The 18,977-nt window shown below is 43.1% G+C and overlaps 2 protein-coding genes across 2 annotated transcripts in view; both read right to left on the bottom strand.

Moving 5' to 3' along the window:
- Nucleotides 1-3,227, bottom strand: part of LOC142066937 (uncharacterized) — a 328,175-nt gene extending 324,948 nt beyond the window's left edge. The window contains exons 1-2 of the mRNA XM_075115069.1: nt 3,206-3,227; nt 2,377-3,092 (exon numbers count right to left, since the gene is read on the bottom strand). Coding sequence (XP_074971170.1) covers nt 2,377-3,092; nt 3,206-3,227 — 738 coding nt within the window. The remainder of the gene's footprint in view (nt 1-2,376; nt 3,093-3,205) is intronic.
- RRAGC (Ras related GTP binding C) lies at nt 335-18,647 on the bottom strand. The gene is made up of 7 exons (XM_075114558.1): nt 18,310-18,647; nt 12,439-12,642; nt 11,531-11,730; nt 10,534-10,648; nt 8,867-9,009; nt 7,339-7,487; nt 335-6,333 (listed from the first exon to the last, which is right to left on the bottom strand). Exons 1-7 carry the CDS (start codon nt 18,574-18,576, stop codon nt 6,182-6,184), a joined length of 1,230 nt encoding a protein of 409 aa, XP_074970659.1. The 5' UTR covers nt 18,577-18,647; the 3' UTR covers nt 335-6,181.
- Between the last annotated feature and the right edge of the window lie 330 nt (nt 18,648-18,977).

Raw genomic sequence — 18,977 nt, forward strand, 5'->3', positions numbered from 1 at the left:
TGTTTGGAATGCTCTTATCACATGTGGAAGTCCTCCCTTCATACTTAACACCTGTGAAAGGTTCACAGCGGTATGCATTCCAGAATCCCCAGAGGGAAATGTTTTCTAAATGATGCACAGAAATCTTTAGCCCAGTTAACAGTAGAAATTCATGCCATGCAAAGGACTCAGGTGTTGTTAATATTTGTTCATTAAAGTGAAGGAGGTGCTTTGCAATATGTATTATCGCTAAATAGGGTTTGGTTGGGGTCTTCTGGGGTTTTGGGTGTTTGGGGTTCTTTTTATTTGATAGAGCTCACATTTCTCTCTGGGATCAATGCTGTCACAGCAACAATGAAAAATAAAACAGTAGTACCTTTATTTACATTTCTAAAATAGCATGAAAACTGTTCCCAAGCAGGACCCAATCAATGTTACAGACACAAACTATGCCACTCTGCTTGAAGCTATAAAAGATATATTTTAAGAAACCAAGAAAATAGTAGTATAACAAAGTAGCTGAAAATGCTGTCACACTTTGTGTTGTATATGAATTGCATAGCTGTGGAGGTACGGTAAGTGCCTGACATAATGAGTCATGACTGGAGCTGAAAAGCTTATTTGCCCCTAAGTGACACAAAACCAGAGAATTAACATCAAAGTAGCTCACATCCAATAGAAGATATATTGCTTCATTTCACAGCAGGTTTTTAAACTCAACTGTTAAATGACAGAATATTGATCTATTCCTCTGTGAAATAGTGAAACTTGAATTTTTAAAAAGCACATCTTAAGTTACTTGCTGTTTCAGTGACATTTCTTTTAATGCTGACTATATTACATTGTTATAAATTCTTTAACTAATATTTCACCTCAAACACAACCATCTGGAAGGTGAATCACAGAAACAAAGCAGTGGCTGCATATGCCCAGAAAAATTATAGCTTTCAAAACAAATATCCAAGCAGAGTGCAAAGGAAGAAAATATCTAAACTGCAAAGCTGCAGCTTTGACTTCTATTTAGAAACACAAAAATTCTAGTATTTAGAACAAACTCATACTCAAAAAAGCATTTTTCTCACTATTTTTAAACACACTGAACACTACAGACACACATCTATGCCTGGTGGTCCTACCACCCATCTCTCTTCACCCGTCCTGTATTTTGAACTGCATATACGCTGCAAATTAGAAAATGTTTCATCTGTTGCTTACACAGCTAGCAGAGTTAGAAAGATTTCGCAGCATTCAAAGAGCTGAACACCATCATGTCCAGACTCCCTCCGAAGCTATCACCAACACTAGATTAGGTCAGCCCTAACTTTTCCCACCTGAAACCTAAAAACATCTGAGGGTGAGACCCCTAACTCTCCGGGTAACCTGTTCCAAGTACTGCACCAACTTCCCAGTCAAGACTTTCTTCCTTAGCATCTAGTCTGAACTGGCCATGCTGCAACCTTATGTCACTCTCCCTCATCATACCATCAGCCACTACCAAGAACAGCTGGGCTCTCTCACCTCTGTACCTCCGCTTTGACAGCCCATTTACGCACACGTGGCCAGAACAAATGCTGGAGTTAAAAAGGGTATCTCGTAGTTGCAAAAACGAGGTGAACAGTCATGTTGAAAATAAGAAAATATAATAATAGCTCTAGATGTAGAAACATACTCTGTTCATAATACAAAGAAAAAAATCGTAACACGATGGATCTTGGGCAAAAAAACATTTACTCTGCAGCTGAATGAACTGGCAGGAGGACAAAATTGTATTTATCCTGACAATATAAGAAAATTTTATCAAGTGTAAGTTGATTCAAAAAACATTCCAGCATTCAGAAAAGGCGCCTCTAAGAACTCCTTTTTGAAGGATACTTCTTTCCTGCTACCCATTTCCAACTCCCAGGGTAGAAACCAGTGCTGGGAAGACAAAGCGGAGTGGGAGAAGGAAAGCAAGGGAGAGGACGGCTATAGGCACAGCAGCAGGAGTCAGTGGAAACGTAAAGCAAGAAAAAATAAAACGCTTTACCTGGGATGCAGCAACAGCACTTGACAAAACAGGAAAGTTTAAAGACAGTTTTCCTCAGCTGCTCTGTTCTAAAAGCTAACTCAAGCTTCAAGGAAAAACTACAAACACCTCTGAACTCGTCCTACTGTGCAGCAGCAAGCGGATGCGCATCTGTCCCAAAAAAGCCTACTTGAGACACAAAGCCGAGATAGCTTTGGGAAGGGAAACGGGTTTGTTACATCTTCTTGTGGACACGTTACAAGAGTGCCACCTACCGCGAGTCGGTACAGGTACTCACAGCTAGAACCCGCCGTCGCCCGCGCTAAGGGGGACACAAACCCCTCCGTAACCGAGCCGAGACCACGCGCACGCAGGTGCCCGGCGGCACGTACCGAGGCTGACCGGCAGCTCCCCAGGCCCGTCACGTCCCGCAGCGCGAGGGCCGGACGCAACAGCGCCGGTCTTCGGCAACTCGGCACGCGCGGCCCCGCGCCAGGCCCAGCGTGACGGCGGCGACCGCGCGGGCGGCGCCTGCGGAGGCGAGCTCCCTTCAGGAGAGGGACGGCGCGAGGCTCGGCCCGCGCCACCACGCGCACGGGGGATCGCGCGCTCCCTCCCGCCCCAGAAACACGCCCCCCCGCCCCCGCCCCCGCGCGGCACCGGAAAACAACGGCAGCGGGCGGGAAAGCGCCCGCTCCGCCCGGAAGCCGAGCGACAGTTGCCTTCGCGCCGTTTGGGCGCCCCCTGCTGCCCGGGGCAGCCGCCGCACGAAAAGGCCGCGCTTCGGCCCCGCCCGCGTCAGGCGGCCGTGGCGCCGCTCGGCTCCCGCGCGCGGGCTCTGGCGGCGCCCGCCATCGGCGCCTCCGCGGCTTTTCTCCGCGCGGGGACGCGGCGCGGCGGGGAGGGCCGCTGGCCGCAGCCGCCGTGCGAGGAGAGCGCTCCCTGCGCTCCCCTGCCCGCTGCCTGGAGGCTCGACCCCACTCCGTGTAGCTGCTACCCCTTAGAAACCGAGCGAGGGGTTCAGTCACGCGTGACTTCTGGGGAGGTCTGAGAGGAACGGGGGGAAGACTGCTCGCTCTTCCAGCCAAACGATAGGCGGATTTAAATCCTCAAGGCAGCAGACAGACACCGTCTTTTCTTACTCTGGCCCCTCGTCCCAGGCTTGGCCCTTCCCTCCTCCCCTTCCCTGTGCTACGGCTGGCATGATTGTCAGCTGGAAACCTAGCCAGGGATGAGTAACCATCGGTGCCAGACACCTCAAGGCTTTGGCACGTATCTTGCAAGAGAGCGCAGGGAGAAGGAATAAAATCTCTTTTTGTTGAAGACTAAGGCAGGCCAGCCCCTCTTCCCCCACACCCTCCCATCTGCACCTTAGAATTCCTGTGTGACTGCAGAGAAAGCACTGCAGAGCATCTGTACCACTACAGGTTCAGAGTGGTGGGGAAGGCAGAAACGCAAAGCAGTAGTTCATCATCTTTACAATTTCAGTCCTTTTACTGGAGAGACGACTGTGATGCTGCCTTCCCTTATCTCTAATAGGATCTCTCCATGCAGCAGGTCAGCACAGAAAGGGGAGACAGCTCCCTGCATAAGGGAGAAAGTAAAGAATAATTCCTATCCACCCCCTTCCCTCTCTGGCAGCATAAAGATTTCAGCAGAAACAAAAAAATGCTTTGGCAAAGCAGCAACAGGTTAAGTAACACTCGAATAGGAGCATCTGACTTAAATCAGTTTATGTTAGGAAGGACATCAAGACTAATTCTAGTGAAGTAAAGAAAGATCATGCTCCTGACTAGAGACAAATTTAACTTTAAAAGCTAATACTGTTCAGGTAGTAGTGAAAATAATCAGTATTCTGTTTTGAGATGCTACCATTAACCTTTAGTAAATGCAACCGTTCAAGAGTAAGGTAATGCTGACAAAAAAAACACCAATGAAACCCAACAAAAAAAACCCCACACACAAACAAAACCCACCACAGCATGTACACCACAAGGCAGAATTTCAGAACACAGCCTAAGACTCACCATTACTCAAAAGAAGAGAACAAGTCACTTCATCATTTATATGCCTTTAAAGTCTAGAGTCATCTTCTGAAAAACAGAGTATTCAGTTTGGAGTCAGCTTTTAATTGAGGAAAGCTACAGTTGACTAAAATTTTTAAAGCCTCACATAGGAAAGTGGTATTTAACGTCTTTTAAAAATACTATGAAGATAACATGGGCATTTTATAATTTGCTTTACCATATAGGCCTTTATAGACTTCTGTTGAAATGTCTCACCTCCCAGCAGAAACAACAGTGTTACAGTTTGACCTTTTTTCCATTTTATCCACACAAGATCATGTAGAGTGAAGACAAAGAGAGGAACATACACACGTACTTAGAAGATGGAAAACTCACTGCATAAATAGGAATGATTTCTTCCTTCCTGTGATCTTGCCAATTATTCTCCCGCTCCCCTTGAGTACTAGAACACTGTGATAGAGCTTGCAAGCTACTAAATCCAATCTTAAAAGCCTGCAACACTGCCTTTAAAAAAAACCCTGCAGTTCCATTACCAAAAAGGGGCTAAGCCTAGGTTCACAACTACAACTGCTATTAAGACAACTGAACTGGAGCAGCTGAAGTGCTAAGTCTCCTGCTGACTGTGGGAACTGTGAGCAGTTTTTATGTATTTAGTATCATACATCATCTTTAAAACAAAGGAACATTTACACAGTATGTGCATACACCCTAATGTTAATGCATGTATATTCATTTTTACACAGTTCAATGAAAATCCACTCTATAAGCACAGAAGCAATCCCGTGGTTATTTCTGACCACAAAAATACATCAGTTGCAGAGATCGCTTACAGTTACAGATCTTGCAGAAACTTTTATAGTGGCACTTGTATAGTCAGTTGGTCCAGTGGCTTTGCAACGCCCAGACACACATAGGGACAGGTAAAAAGAGGCAAGATCTTTATGGGCCAGTAGCTGAGCTTACTGCATTAGCAAGGCTGATGTACAGTATGACATCTGCAGTAATAACACCAATACCAATAAATTAGATTAAAACAATTCAGATATACTTCCCATAGTATGAAAGCCAGCATTCACAAAATCAGGAAAAACGCTATTCTATTCAGATTGCATGGCGACAAACAAGAAGTAGTTTGCCACAGTACAGAATCAACGCACTTTCAATGTCCAGTATTATTAGTAGGTTGTGGCACACTGATATTTAGTTGCCCGATAACACCCTCAGACGTTTTCCTAGGAACGGTCTTGATTATCTGTCAGAGAGTAGACAGAGATCCACGGTCAAGTCAGTAACTTTGTAATTTCTTCACTTGGGAACAGCTGAAAGTGGTTGCTTTATTCCAATAGATGGCAGGCGTTTCAGTTTAGTTAGCCATGCAGTCTTTTTGTGACTAGGATTAATCACACAGATTTATGACATCCATGTTTTTGCAAAAGAGAGCAGGTAGTTTATTTCTGGTTTTAATACTTCCCTTCCATGAAAGGGGGCATACCAAGAAGCGTGGTCTGAAAGCAAAGTATCATGATCTCTTACAATGAAGCTCCAGGTCAGCTCTCCAAACCAACATAGAATCACTAGAACAGAGCTCTACCTTGCATCCACTTAACAAGTACAGAATTCATGAGAATACTGTGAGCACATCGGCAAGAGCAAGAACTACCTTATGGAATGATTTGTGAGACCAGCCTCACCAGACAAAAAGCCTGAATTTAACAAGCCTAAATAACAACACCACCTTTTTTTTTTTCTTTTTGCATGACAAAAGGGTAAACTTAAGCAAAAGGTGGATATTCTACAGATTAATTAAAAAAAAAAAAAACAACAACAAAACGTTGAGCAAGTGACTATTCAGTGTTTCACGCAAAACTCAACTCAATCATTTGTAAGTTTTGACTGGGCATCAGTCAAACTGTTAACATAGAACTCCAAACTGAAAATCCACTGCACTTGCAATAAAGCTGGTTTCAAACTGGCATTTCTAACTCCACTGGCCTCAAAGTATTTTTACAGTAGTTTCAGTTGTCCAACATGAGTTACAAGCTGCTGTTCCACAGTTAGCGCCACTCTTCTCCTGTGAAACATACTTCAGGCTTTCAGACTACTCTTCTCTTGTTCCACAAAACTTTGGAGTGAAGAGCTGACAAGTCTATCCAACGTCTTTAGTTTTCCTCTAGACTGCATTCCTAGGGGTGCCATTGTGAGTCACTGCTTTCATATTTGAGGCGCTTGATTGATGGTTGCAGATTCTGTGGGAGGCAACACCTACTTCAAAGACTTCATGAATGGCTTTGCGGAAGCAGTGAAAATTGTAGTCTATCAGACCTGTCAAGAAGGAGGGGGAGGGGAAAGGAAAAACTGTGCTCAGCTTGGCACGTTTATGTAATCAGTAGAGCTTCAAAAATATATATAAATGTTTCATTTAACCAATAGCTATTATGCTACTTACTTTAGTATCAATTTGGATTCAGAAGATTTAATAAACTTTTACTGATGCCAGTATTTATTTACACAGTCTGAGTTTTTAGGAAAAAAAGGTACTCATTTGGAAAGAAAAGTGTATATTCATAAACAGCAGGTGAGGGAACAACACAAGACTACCCCCCAAAAACATGCTAGTACAGCATGACCATCACTTGAACGTTATCTTGCACTTTATGTCATTGATATGTATCCTAAACGTGGGGAAAAACCCCTTGAGATCAAATACAGAACAGTTATTAAAAGAACACGTCTGCTTTTTCTCTTCTTAAAATGCCAAGGTTAAGTACTGTCACCATTTAAGTCAAACACACTGACATCAGGGCCTACACTGTCATTTCTACCCTGTAACACATGCAAGACCATTCCTACAGGTCCAAGCAACTATGCAGTTGGTTAGACCTGCAATGTATTAAGCGCTCATTGTAAGTTCTTCCCACGTGCTGTACTAGCCTACTACTGCTGATTTCTTCAGTCACCTGTTAAGAAGATTACATCAGTGCAACACGTGATAGAGACTATGGTTATTCACAATACAGCAGCTGTCAAGCAAAACTTAATAAGCATTACTCCATTCTGCTGATTCCACTGTAGCAGATGACAGTGACGCAGGCCACATTAGCTACACAAGTAATTTCAGCAGGAGGACAGCGATTAAAGCAATGATTCACAAGAATAAAAATAAGACCTCTTCATACCTTTCTCTAGGAAAGGAGAAAATGCCTCCCAGAAGAAATTAAACCAATTTAGTTACACAAAAATCAAGGTGGCTTCGTAAAGTCATATTAATATTTTATAGTTGATAAAAAACATTAAAGACAAAAGCCGTTCAATGGAGGAAGTCCTTACCTTTGCGCTCAAAACTCTCTTCTCTAAGAATGCAAACTAATGCCAAAAACTTTGTTACTTCCTTTAAGTACAGGACCGTTGTGTTATTGAGCTTGATAATCGCCATTGACTCTTTATCATAAGCGCTTCCAGTGCCATCTTCCTTTAACCTAAGAAAGAACAAGTTAACCCAAGACACAGGCTAGTAGGCATGCGTATGTAACTTCAAGACAAATACCTGTTAAATGCAGTTAGAAAAATATTACTCATACTGAATGGTGAGCAAGTGAAGGACCTGCAATGCAGGTCTTAATACTATCACAAGTAAGACCATTATCACCCCTTAAGTTTCTTAGGAAAGCTAGACCTAAACAGAGTAGAGACCTTCACTGGATAACTGCTCATCTAAGATAGATGGTAAGAGCAAGCTCTCAGCATGCATTCTTTTGATATCAAACTAAGAGCTGCAGCTGTTCACTTGATACTGTTTTCAGCTTACAGCTGAGCATTCTTGATGGAGGTAGTATAGTGCACGTAGTTTACCTTCAAACCAAAGAGTCACTGCTACATACTCTCTCACTGAGTTGGTACAGTAAGAAGCCAAGTAATTGGTTTGAAGATGACACTGCAGGACTTCGATGTAGAAATGTCCATGGGGTGACATCTCAGTGAAATTACTTTTGGTAAATTAATAGAAAGGCTTCCTTAGTGAGGCCGGGGCAGGGGTGGGGTGCAACAGGGAGCAGGACACTTTTTGGTCTTAAGCTAAACTGGCCTGCATTTACAAGAAAAGATTATGATGCTGCTTTCTATCTGCAAGTTATTAGTGTTAGTTACATTACTGTAGAAGCAAAAGATGTATCGCAAGCTATTTATAAGCACTCACTCCTGAAAAACAAACAAACACACACACCCCCCAAACCAACATTTACACAACCCTGGGTTGACCCACCAAGAGACAGTTCATTAAACACTGCGTTATTTCTTGGAAGCACTGTATTTTCCAGGCTACAACCACAGTTCTAAAATAAAGCCACCGCTTCTCCAGAGCCACACCAAAAATCAGTTGTGAAGTATAATTCAGCTGTAAATTGCGAGAAACAGGCACTACATGCATCCCTCAGAGAAAGTCAGCAAGAACCGAGTTGACCCTGCAAAAGCTATTCCGTTCAGATAGCAGCAAGTCTCAAAGTAATGCGACTGCAAGTTACACTTACAAGCTACAGCATGCTGTTGACCCCGTTTATTTGCAGTAATTAATATACCTGCACCCACCATGCCAAACGAGACACAGCTTACGTGAAACACCTGATTTTTACAGACGTCAGATGGCTGTCTAAGGCCATGAGTGGAGGGAAATGAACGGAGTACAAATGCTCAATCCAGCTGCCAAATCATTTGGCTTTATTCTAGTTTCTTACAGAACCAATATGCTCTACAGACCAATCGGTAGCATCTTGCTGGATGACAAAGCCTACACTACTTGCACAGTTTGAAACCTGTTCTACAACTTTTAAGGACTTTTTTCCTAAGAGTATTCATCACTTACCCGTATATACAGGAAACATCTATCACTACATCAATCATGTCACAGCACAACTCATATGACTGCATGTCCACAGGGGAACTGTCTGTTGCGATGTATATTTTGCTGACTACATCGAAGAGAAAAGCTTTTTCAATGCCTGAATTCTTCAGAAAGAGAAAGAATTTGGATGAATTAAGATAACTGCATTTTTAAAGTCTCAAGTAGAATTCATACACTTCCACATTCTTAACAGCAGGAAATGGTTTAAACATAACCAGTTTAGAGGCTTAAGACAGAATCAAGATTTAGAGCATGAAGTTTATAAATACAATACCCTTCTAGCCATAGTACATACCAACATCACCTTCTAGTTGACAAAAATAAAGCTGGGGACTGGGTTAGAATTCTTTTTAGTTTATTATCTACCAGATCATAATTAAGATTACATTTTACTATGTTTCCAGAACCCAAACTGAGCAGTCTTCCTCTTCTATGGGTCTATTAACTGCAGAAAAGACACACATTCACATCTGCCTGGTCGCCCAGGCTCGGAGACAAGTTACTTCATCACAGTATGCTGACACTTAAATTTTACACTTGTAGTATCTTGGCAGTTCAGTTTCCGTGTGAGGCAGCTGCCGTGCAGTTTAAAATGCAGAGCAAATGAAGTCAGTTTCTAAGCTTATGACTCCATGAAGAGTATCACGTTATGGCAGCTATGGGTATGAAAAAGCACCAAGCCAACTGTACCATCCCACTTATAACTGCACACTTTGGCAAAGCGCACCTACTCAAAGAGAGTCAAGAAGCCTTCTGCTGTTAAGCAAGTTATCACACATACACTATGGATTTCTGGCAAAGTTTAATTTCCATTTATGCACCAGAAACATTCCTTATTATTCTTCCTACCTAGTCTGAATACCCAAGGCAGTGTCCTGAGAACATCCACACAATCCTTGTGGCATCAGGGCCACACTCCATACCCTCATGGCATTGAGCAGGGTAGGCATTAACATGCCCTTTACCCACTGGGCCAGGTTATTACAGACAGTCCTCTACCAGCACAGGAAAGAAGCATTACACAGTAGCATGGGATGACACGCCTGACCCGCACAGGTTCTTTCAGTTGCAACTGATTTTTTCTGTGTTGTCCACATGCCTGCAACAGCCTCACAGACATAAATGAGTTGGGCTACTTCAGCCTTGTCTCTACGGTGACATTTTGTTTGATTTAAAGTATACAGCAGCGAATTTCAGTGTCACAAATTCTATATGAAATGCAAACACTAAAAGAATAAGGACAAAAGTCTCACAGGCCACAAGAAATAGACAGTTTAGTTCAAGGGCAAGTTCATATTATGAAAAGAGTCTCCTGCCAGTACAGCTACATTACACTGCTAAGTGCCTCAGCAGTCTAATCAGTATATCATGCTGGCAGAAAACTTCTGTATCCACAGTTATAACCAACCAACCTATGCTGTGTCAGTAGTTAGAGAAACCTGCACAAAGCACGCACCAGTAAAATATAGCTGTGGTAAAGAGCTCCTAATGCAGACACCAGGACAGCAGAGTACACCAACGGGAGTGCCACCCGAATCTCCCAAGGGCAGATCTAGCCAGCGTTCCTTAGCAGAAGGACTTGCTTTAACATTCCATGTATTTCAAAGTTCTGTTAGATAAACACTTACTGATATAAAGATATTTAGTAGGTTTTCCAGCGTTGGCAGTTGCGGAATGAGCTTCTGTACCACTTTACTGAAGGCTTCAAATATTGAATGGTCATAGATACTGGTCAAATAAAAGCTAAGATGAGGAGGGAGGGAGAAGGAAGAAAAAGAACACAGATCGAAGAGTATTTCAGAATTGCAATAGAAATGTTAAAGCTATGTTTTCTAACATTCAGGCCTGATGATTTAGCTGGGGTGCCTTTATCACAAATATACCTGGCCACTGCACCAAGAACCTAACTTCTGAGTGACTGAAGTAAACATAAAACAGACTTCCCCTGTTCCCAGGAGATGGGAGAACAGACAGAAAAATTTGAACATGCTTTCACAACACAATTAGCTACAGAATCCTTATCACAAAGGCATTAAAGGCTCAGCCAGATTTCTTCAAGTCCCATTCCTGGCCTTCCACTTTGTTCATACTAACACCGAGAGATACTGGTAACACTTAAAGGTTCCACAAGAATCAAAATAGCAGTAAAAACAGAGAAAAGATAGCCCATTTTAAAGGCATTGGTAGCAAACACCTTAAAAGTGAGACAAATATCAAGTAACAGACTAAGCTTTTAGAACCAGTCATGCTGAAAAGTCAGTACTAGCCGGGACTAGAAGGCAGGCAGCTTCCTTTCTCCTTCCCCTGACCCTGTCCCTCCAAGCCACATGTACAAATTCAGCCTGAATTTATGCTGAAAAGTGTGCAAAAGGACTTTGAATTATCAGCAAGTTTATGAATAAATCTATTGATTGGAATCTGATACAGTAGCCTACCTTATTTTAGTCGACCAAACAGCTGAGGCTTGGCCATAAACCCAGTGGTATATCTTATAACAAGAGTTTTTGCAACATTAAGAAACTAACAAGGACTTGCTGCGGTCCATCCACTATTACATCTGAAAGCCATTAGTCTGTATACATATCAGCAACGGTAGAATCACATATGCCAAAATCTCTAACTCACCTAAGGTGAAGTTTTTCAAGCCCAGCGTCTGTAAGGTCATCATTAGCCCTCTGATGAATATCCCTCTGAGTTTCTATTTTATGGTCATCCGATAAACCATCAACTTTATGAATAAAAACTTCAAAGTTCATTTCCGGGTTGACCTTGTAGGCTTTTGAAACTGTGATGTGGAGTCTTGTTAAAGCTTCCATGTAGTCGTCCTGTAAATCAGTTTTGGCAGGAATGAATGACATGGCTTTATCTCTGATAACTCTTCCATTCTGCACAAGGACAAAATATTTCAGTGCAAGAACTTCCCTTCTGTAACTAAACAGAAGTATGGGAGAAGAGAATACCTTGGAGTGTCAGAAATCCAAGTAGCTTAGATTCTGTCATGTAAATGAGGTTGCATTAGCTATACAAGGCTATGCTACACAAAACTAGGCTTCAGAGCAAAAGGCAGGTTACACTTCAACTCCAGCAAAAGGCGGAGCAATCTCTAAGGTGGTCCAATTAATATCCCATAGTGCAATTCCTAAATTCATTAGAAGCTACTGGATACCCAACAGTATCAGTACTTGAAACTGAGGTCAGAAGTGTGCTATTATTAAATGAACTCCATAGCAGTCAACAGCAGAGGGAAGGGATAATTCAGATCACCTAGCACAGCAGGTTCTCACTATTATTGCAGAAAATGTAAGTTCAGAGTACACGCCCCTTTCCACTCTCTCCACCGGGAGCGTATGTTCCAGCCATGTCACAAAACTAAAAACCAGACACCACAAGTTAGATTACCAACGCATCCTTTCACACATAATAGATGTTCTACAAACTTAGCTAAAAATATAAACTATTAGCTTCTTGATCGTTCCTCTCGCACACCAAGCAAAAAGAAAACTTCCTTGTGATTCTTACTGATTTGTATTTACCTGGGCATCAATGACATATATTAGAGCACCTGTTCCTCTGAAGATCATCTCATAATCAAATGTTGGATCAAAAAAGTCCATCTGTCCAGGAAAATCCCATATTTGGAAATTCACAAATGAACTGTTGGAAATATCATCCTTGTAGATCTTGTTGGTACTTTCCAAGAACAGAGTCTCATTGGGAGACATTTTGTGGAACACCACCTGTTTAAAGAACACAAATAATAGTCTTGACTTTATCTTATTAGAAGAGATTGGTAAAAGTTCTGCAACTTGAATCTTACAAATAGGTTTGACCATTCTAAAGTGTACAGTTTCCTTTTGGTAATTAGACAGCTTCCCGCATCAGCTATGGATATCACCTACCCTCAACCAGAACCAACCAACCGAATATAGTTAAACATTTTCACAAGTCTAAACAACACTACTGCCTTAAGATACAGACATCCCAGTTACCCTTTCTTCCTTGCAAGTCTAAGACAGTATTTTCCAATTCTGCTACATTAGCTAATTCAGATCTGGTATAAAGCCACCATGTTAATTAAGTAACTGCAAGCTCTTAAGAACTGTTCCTTTCCAGTCTTACAAATTCCTCAAGGAAACTTTGCTTTTAGTCTGGTGTCAAGTGTTATAACACAACATAATCAGACCATTCCTAAACTACATTAAAAATGTACAAAAACATCATCTCAGTTTTAGAGACCCAAGCAGCTAGGCAGTTTGCCATCTATTAAACAAATGAATTATGTTTGCTGACCCTCTCCTTTCAAGTACCCTAAAGAAATGATGAAAGCTTTCACAGTAGTTGGTAAATGGTTTAGCTGCAGTGATGAAAAACATACTCATTTCTAGTACTCAAAAAGCCCTGCTGGGATTTTAGCCCTTCCCTGAACAAACAGAGCTAGCACACAATCCCACAGCAAAGCAGCCTGTAGTAAAACCAGTCAGTTTCAACAGCAAACATTGCATTAAAGCAACTCAACTGCATATTACAAAAGTTACTACAAATGCAAGGTGGTCGAACACTAGGACTGCAAAAAGAAAAACATTTCCTGTATAGCACTTGGAATTTTTTTTTTTAATGCTTCACACTGTTACAGATGTCATCCACTAAAGAGACCTAGTGCAACAGTCTGTCAAAAAAACCTGCAAGACAAACAACTCCCCACACAGCATCATTAATGGATCTTTTAGTGAGGTTCAAAGTAGTATATCAGCCTAGATTTTTAAGACCAAGGAAAAAAATTCAGTTCCTCAAAGCAAATGTTTGAGGAAGCCAGGATCTAAATGAACTTTTAAATAGCAGGACATTTGTGTGGAAAAGTAAGATCAGTTCTAGATATACAGCAGGTGTGTTGCAAGGACTAGAAATTCCTCAGGGTTTGCAGTACAGTTTTAAAGCATTCTGAAATCAGTGTTCCTTCTTTGGAACTCAGCATCTCCCACAGGGAGCAGGACAGAAGTAGTGAATCCAGTTCAAAGCAGATTAGCATCTGAGAAGCAACACCATCGTCCCCCTTCCCCCTCCTTCCCAAAGCAGCATGTTTTACCTGACTGATGTTCCCCATCTGTTTCTTTTACACTAGTAGGGGAATCAGGATGTAGTTTTTATCAAATTCCATTTCTATCACCTAGCATCTACGCCCACTCTCACTCACTTTACACAGCTTCAATAAAGCCAGTAAACAGGCTGTGGAAGTGTCTGACTGGAAACACGCAGCTAACACTGATGCCAAGCAACCTTCACTAGGCATACACAGGCAGAGCAGACAAAGCTAGTAAAATTCTAAGAATCTGCGGAGTTTCTTCCCTATGGCTTTTATCACTCCCAAGTGTTCCTTTTATACCTCCAACATCCAACAGTCTCACGGGCTTCCTAGCAGATCCCCGCTCTCACCATATTTTAAGAACTTTTCACCGTCAGCTCCAGCACTCTCAGCAGTACACTTTCAGATTCTTCTTTTTATCCCTCTGAATTTCCCATTCACATCTGACCCGCTACGATCTCTTGAGTTTTCAGGATTTAAATTTTATTTCCTGATGGGACAACCTTTTCTCTGCAATAAACTTCTCTACAGCGGCACTTGGTTTTATTTTTGAATTGCAGCAGTTAAGCTGCACTCCTGATGCAGTGTTTCCGAACCACCTCCAATGTTTTTGGACTGCCCTTTTCTTTGTGTTTTTGTTGGTTGTTTGGTTTTGGGGTGGTTTTTTTGTTGTTGTTTTGGTTTTTATACTCACAATTTCTGTCTCAATTTTCAAGTAGTTACCCTTCCTTGGATGTGTGAGCTGAATTTGTCCAACATGTTCATTCACACTACCTTGAACCCTGAATGGACTCCCTAAGGAAGCAAGTGTTTGAGGTTTTTTGGGGGTTGGTTTGTTTGTTTTTTACAAATCAGAGAGCAGCCATATTCAGAGTTTCACTTACAGCTGAAATGTTGACCTGATCCATACAAATAAAAATTTCCCAGACCACCAAACAATAATCCTATACATCAAGTGACAAAAATGACTTCCACAACATCCCTACTACAAGAGCTTACGATCAAATAAAATGTACCACTGCAAGACACCTTACTGGGTACATTGTAGCAACACCTATAAACTGCAAGAAGACTATCTATTGCAAGTTGCAAATCTGGCAGAGTTTCCTCTTTTTTTTTTTTTTTTTTGACACTTTGCAAACATGAATAACTGGTTTGTATCTGAGAAACCTACATCCTTTTCCTCAGAAAGGAAACAACAGCTGGAGCAAGAACTTCTCTAAGAATCTTCACGGTGCAACTAACCCAAAGGGAAGAACCCTTCACTGGGAGTTGCCCCAAGCCACCATAAAGGATGCCTCAATGAAGCCTGTACAGTTGAAGCAGGCACTGCCACTCATAAACAACAATCCCCACTGCAGCACAAGATCATTCTGCACATAAAAACAGGCACCTTTACCTATAAGTCCAAATGCAGAATGGGTTTTCAAACGCCTTTTTTTTTTCCAGTCATAGTAACCCCCTTTTTTTTCTTGAGGTAATATTAGACTATTTCTATTGCCCTGATGTCCAGAAAGGAATTTGCACGGGCAGATGGAAGGAGGTCCCTGAAAAGAGAGAGAAAAGGCACGGTATTGCAAGATGGTGTTGAGAATCCACTGATCGGAAGAGAACAGCTGCCTCACCAGCAACAATGGACAGCAGCTTCCAAAGGATTCCCTAACAGCAGTAAGATGTACAACCATTTCGTCGTCTTCATGCTTTCCAGAATCTTTGCTTTAATTTTGTGGATTTCTTAAGCTGCTACAATGCTACATGGTCTCAGAAGTAGCAGCTGTCTTTTTTTCCAGAGGAGAGATTTGAGGGGTGCAGGGTGACAAAGGAAGAGGGTAAGTACAGCAAAAGGAAGACAAGACAGACAAAAGTTTTTGAAGGAATTCACTAGTTACTAGGAGCACTACATTACATCTTGCTGTAAGATTTCCTAAGTATTCAAGTGTGCTACAAAAGCACAACAAACAGCTTTTTCTGACTCCCTACTCCCCCAAGCCACTTAATTTAACACCTTTAAAGAAGAAAGGGTGTAAATGAAAGGTTTACAGCAGCTCCAAACAAGTTGCTGCTTTAGGTTCTACCACACACACAAATCCCTCCCCCAATAATATATTTATGCTAATCTTATGAAGGCAAAGCAGCAAGTCTGGTGACCATGACAAAAAAAAAAAAAAAAAAAAAAACACACAACGAAAAACCCACACACCAACAAAAAAAGGGCATAAAACCGAACTCCCCACAACAAATAACCCACACCCCACACCCCAAAAAAACTCAAAATCAGGTACCCAGTTTGAACTCTTTCCAGGTTCCTATTACATAAGGACAGTACAGTAAGTCCAGTTATGCAAGTCATAGATCTGCACAAAAGTTTTTTATAAACTAAAGCAATCATCATATTCCCAGAATCTCCTAACCTCAATTTGCTATTAAACTTTCACAGGTTATACCAGTACAGAAAATCCAATTGTCCAAAGGAAAACAGGAGCTTCTCCCAAGGACCTTTTTATTTTGTCTTTTCTGAGACGCCTCCTGTTAATATCGCTCTCAGTAGAAGGCTGGAATAGTTTCATACTTCATGTTTTTCATACAAATTTCTAGACTCCCACAAAGCCAATACTTTTCCGCAATACAGTATTTATCATGCATACCCCTACCCTCTGGCAAGGTGATCAACAACTAGTGCCTAGACAAAAGGGTCAGGTCTGGTTATGTCCATTTTTGCACTAGACAGATGTAAGAGGAGGGATGCTGTTGAAGAGAAATTTCTTGATACTCCGAGTGTGACTCAAATTATTGCCACAGTTAGTCTGCTCATGCAGCAGCACAATGAGCTCTTAGGTAACTAAACCTCAGCTTCTAATTATCAAGCTAGATTGGGAAGCGTCAGCAACAGGTAAATTTTATATCCTGTTACTGCATACTCAATATCGCACTGTTCTTTTCCTGGACAACTACCTGAATGTGTTGTCAAAGAACTGATGCTACCAACATCGGTCACAAAAAATAAAAAATTTAAAACAAAGGTCAAAAGCTACATCTATGAAGTGACTTGTAAAGTCTTAAAACATAGCTGCAATCTGGAGTTATCGCTTCCCTTTAACTTTTAGAGTTCATTATTTTCAGATGTGGATAACACAATAGGATATCTAATTGGAGTCTACAGTGAGTGCCATTGACATGACTGAAGACTTAAAAAAAGACTTTCAGTGCAATCACTGCATTTCAACATACAGTGGGGGCATTAGGCCTAAATAATGAGGACTAGCTGGAAAGACTGAAAAGCAACGACAGCCCAGACTTCCACTGTATTTCAGAACAGCACAATAGAAAAAAATTCTTACTAACAGATACGGTACCTCTTGCTAACCTTGTCTAAAGAAAGGCAAGCCTAAAGCAAAAGAGGTGAGACTACAGTTCAAAACCCATTGGTCTAGTACAGTCTACGGATTACCAAGTAGTCCCCATAAGACGGCTAAAAGAAGCAGATTCATACCTGCTACACTGCAACGTCCAAAAAAGGCTTCTCTGCATAAAACCTTTACAGAAATCTCTAAAGGATTCCACACGTGCATCTGACGAAAGTTTGAGGCCCCTAAGTGTAGAGCCTGAGAACCACGGCATTTTGCTAGTAACACCTTCCCATAAAAACATCACCTAAAAACTTTGTAACAGGGACTGCAAATACAAAACTTGCACTGAGGAAATAGGATCATTCTTAGTGCTACACTTCTCTTGAGCTACATGGCAAATGAAAATAGTCATTTTTGTCTTATTTTTGTTAAGAAACACCAGAGACTTCATGAAACTACCAATAAACCTAAGGTACCAGAACTGTTTTATTTCCTCCTTGACCAGCGACCCTCGTTTGCTCAGTGTAGCGTACTAAAGGAAACCAGAGGCTGCCTTTCTGCTCACACGAAAGCAGAAGTCCCTTTCAAAGGATCAAACGGCAGAACAACAGCTCAAGTCTTCTTCCGACCAGAAGCACTAAACGCCGCACACGCGTACCCCTCATGGTGCTTTCACATCCGTAAGAAAACACCTCATGATAAATCTCCCACCAGTACCTTCACTTTTTATTTTTGAAGCGTTAAAGCGAAAAACTGCAAAGGCTACGCCCTATGCTACACAACCTTCCTCTCTAGGGCAGATGATCGGAGTCCGTTCTGGGAAGCAAGCGTCTGTAAGCAGGAGCCTCCCCTCACTCCAACTTCGCCACACGCGCCCACATGAAAAAGCAGAAATTGCCTAAACAGCAACATAAGGAGAAAGAGCTCGGCGCCGGAGAGGCAGGGCGGCGGGCGGGGAGCCGCCGGCTGCCCCTCACCTTCTGGATGGAGGACTTCCCGCTGCGCCGCAGCCCCATAAGCAGGATCCGCGGCTTGGAGTCCGCCCCGCCCGCGCCGCCGCCGGGCCCGCCCGCGCCGCCGCCGGGCCCGCCGGGCCCTGGGCCTCCCTCCAGCTCCGCCTCCTCCTCCTCCTCCCCGTAGCCGAAGTCCTTGGGGAACGAGTCCGCAGCCCCGAAGCTACCCCCCACCAACGCCGGCTCCTCAGCCGTGCCCGCCGCGCCTGCCCCGCCGAACTGCAGAGCCATGTCCGCCCGAGCCCGCCGCCCTCCAGCCACCAGGGCCCGTCCCAGGGCCTCCTTCTGCTCCTCCAACCCAACCCGACACCACACAGCCTTCCCCGGATTGGCTGCAGTCACGCTCCGCAGCGCCGATTGGCTCAGGAAGGCAGCGAGGTAGGATGGCTCCGGTCAGACGACCCGAGTCATCTGACGGCGCTGCCGCACGTGAGCGGGAGAGGCGGGGCGAGCAGCGGCCCGGGCGCGCCGTAGGGGGGCGGCGAACGGATGCGCGGCGGTCGCGGGGCCGCCGTAACGCGGCAACGCCCGCGCCCGCCTGCGATCTGTCCGCCTCCCCGCCCCCGCCCGACCCCCTCCCCGCTGCGGGGCCGCCCGCTTCCCCGCCCCTCTCCCCCCTCCCCGCTGCGGGG

The sequence above is a fragment of the Phalacrocorax aristotelis genome, chromosome 20, assembly GCF_949628215.1.
Source record: "Phalacrocorax aristotelis chromosome 20, bGulAri2.1, whole genome shotgun sequence".
Classification (NCBI taxonomy): Eukaryota; Metazoa; Chordata; class Aves; order Suliformes; family Phalacrocoracidae; genus Phalacrocorax; species Phalacrocorax aristotelis.

Bases quoted from the DNA above. Each gene is read 5' to 3' on its own strand.
- RRAGC (XM_075114558.1), bottom strand. From the start codon at position 18,576: ATGGCTCTGCAGTTCGGCGGGGCAGGCGCGGCGGGCACGGCTGAGGAG. The intron at 10,649-11,530 runs GTGAGTTAGAGA...TCCTCATCTTAG, and splicing joins CTTGAAAAACTTCACCTTAG to CTTTTATTTGACCAGTATCT. The intron at 9,010-10,533 runs GTAAGTGTTTAT...CTCTTTCTGAAG, and splicing joins TACTAAATATCTTTATATCA to AATTCAGGCATTGAAAAAGC.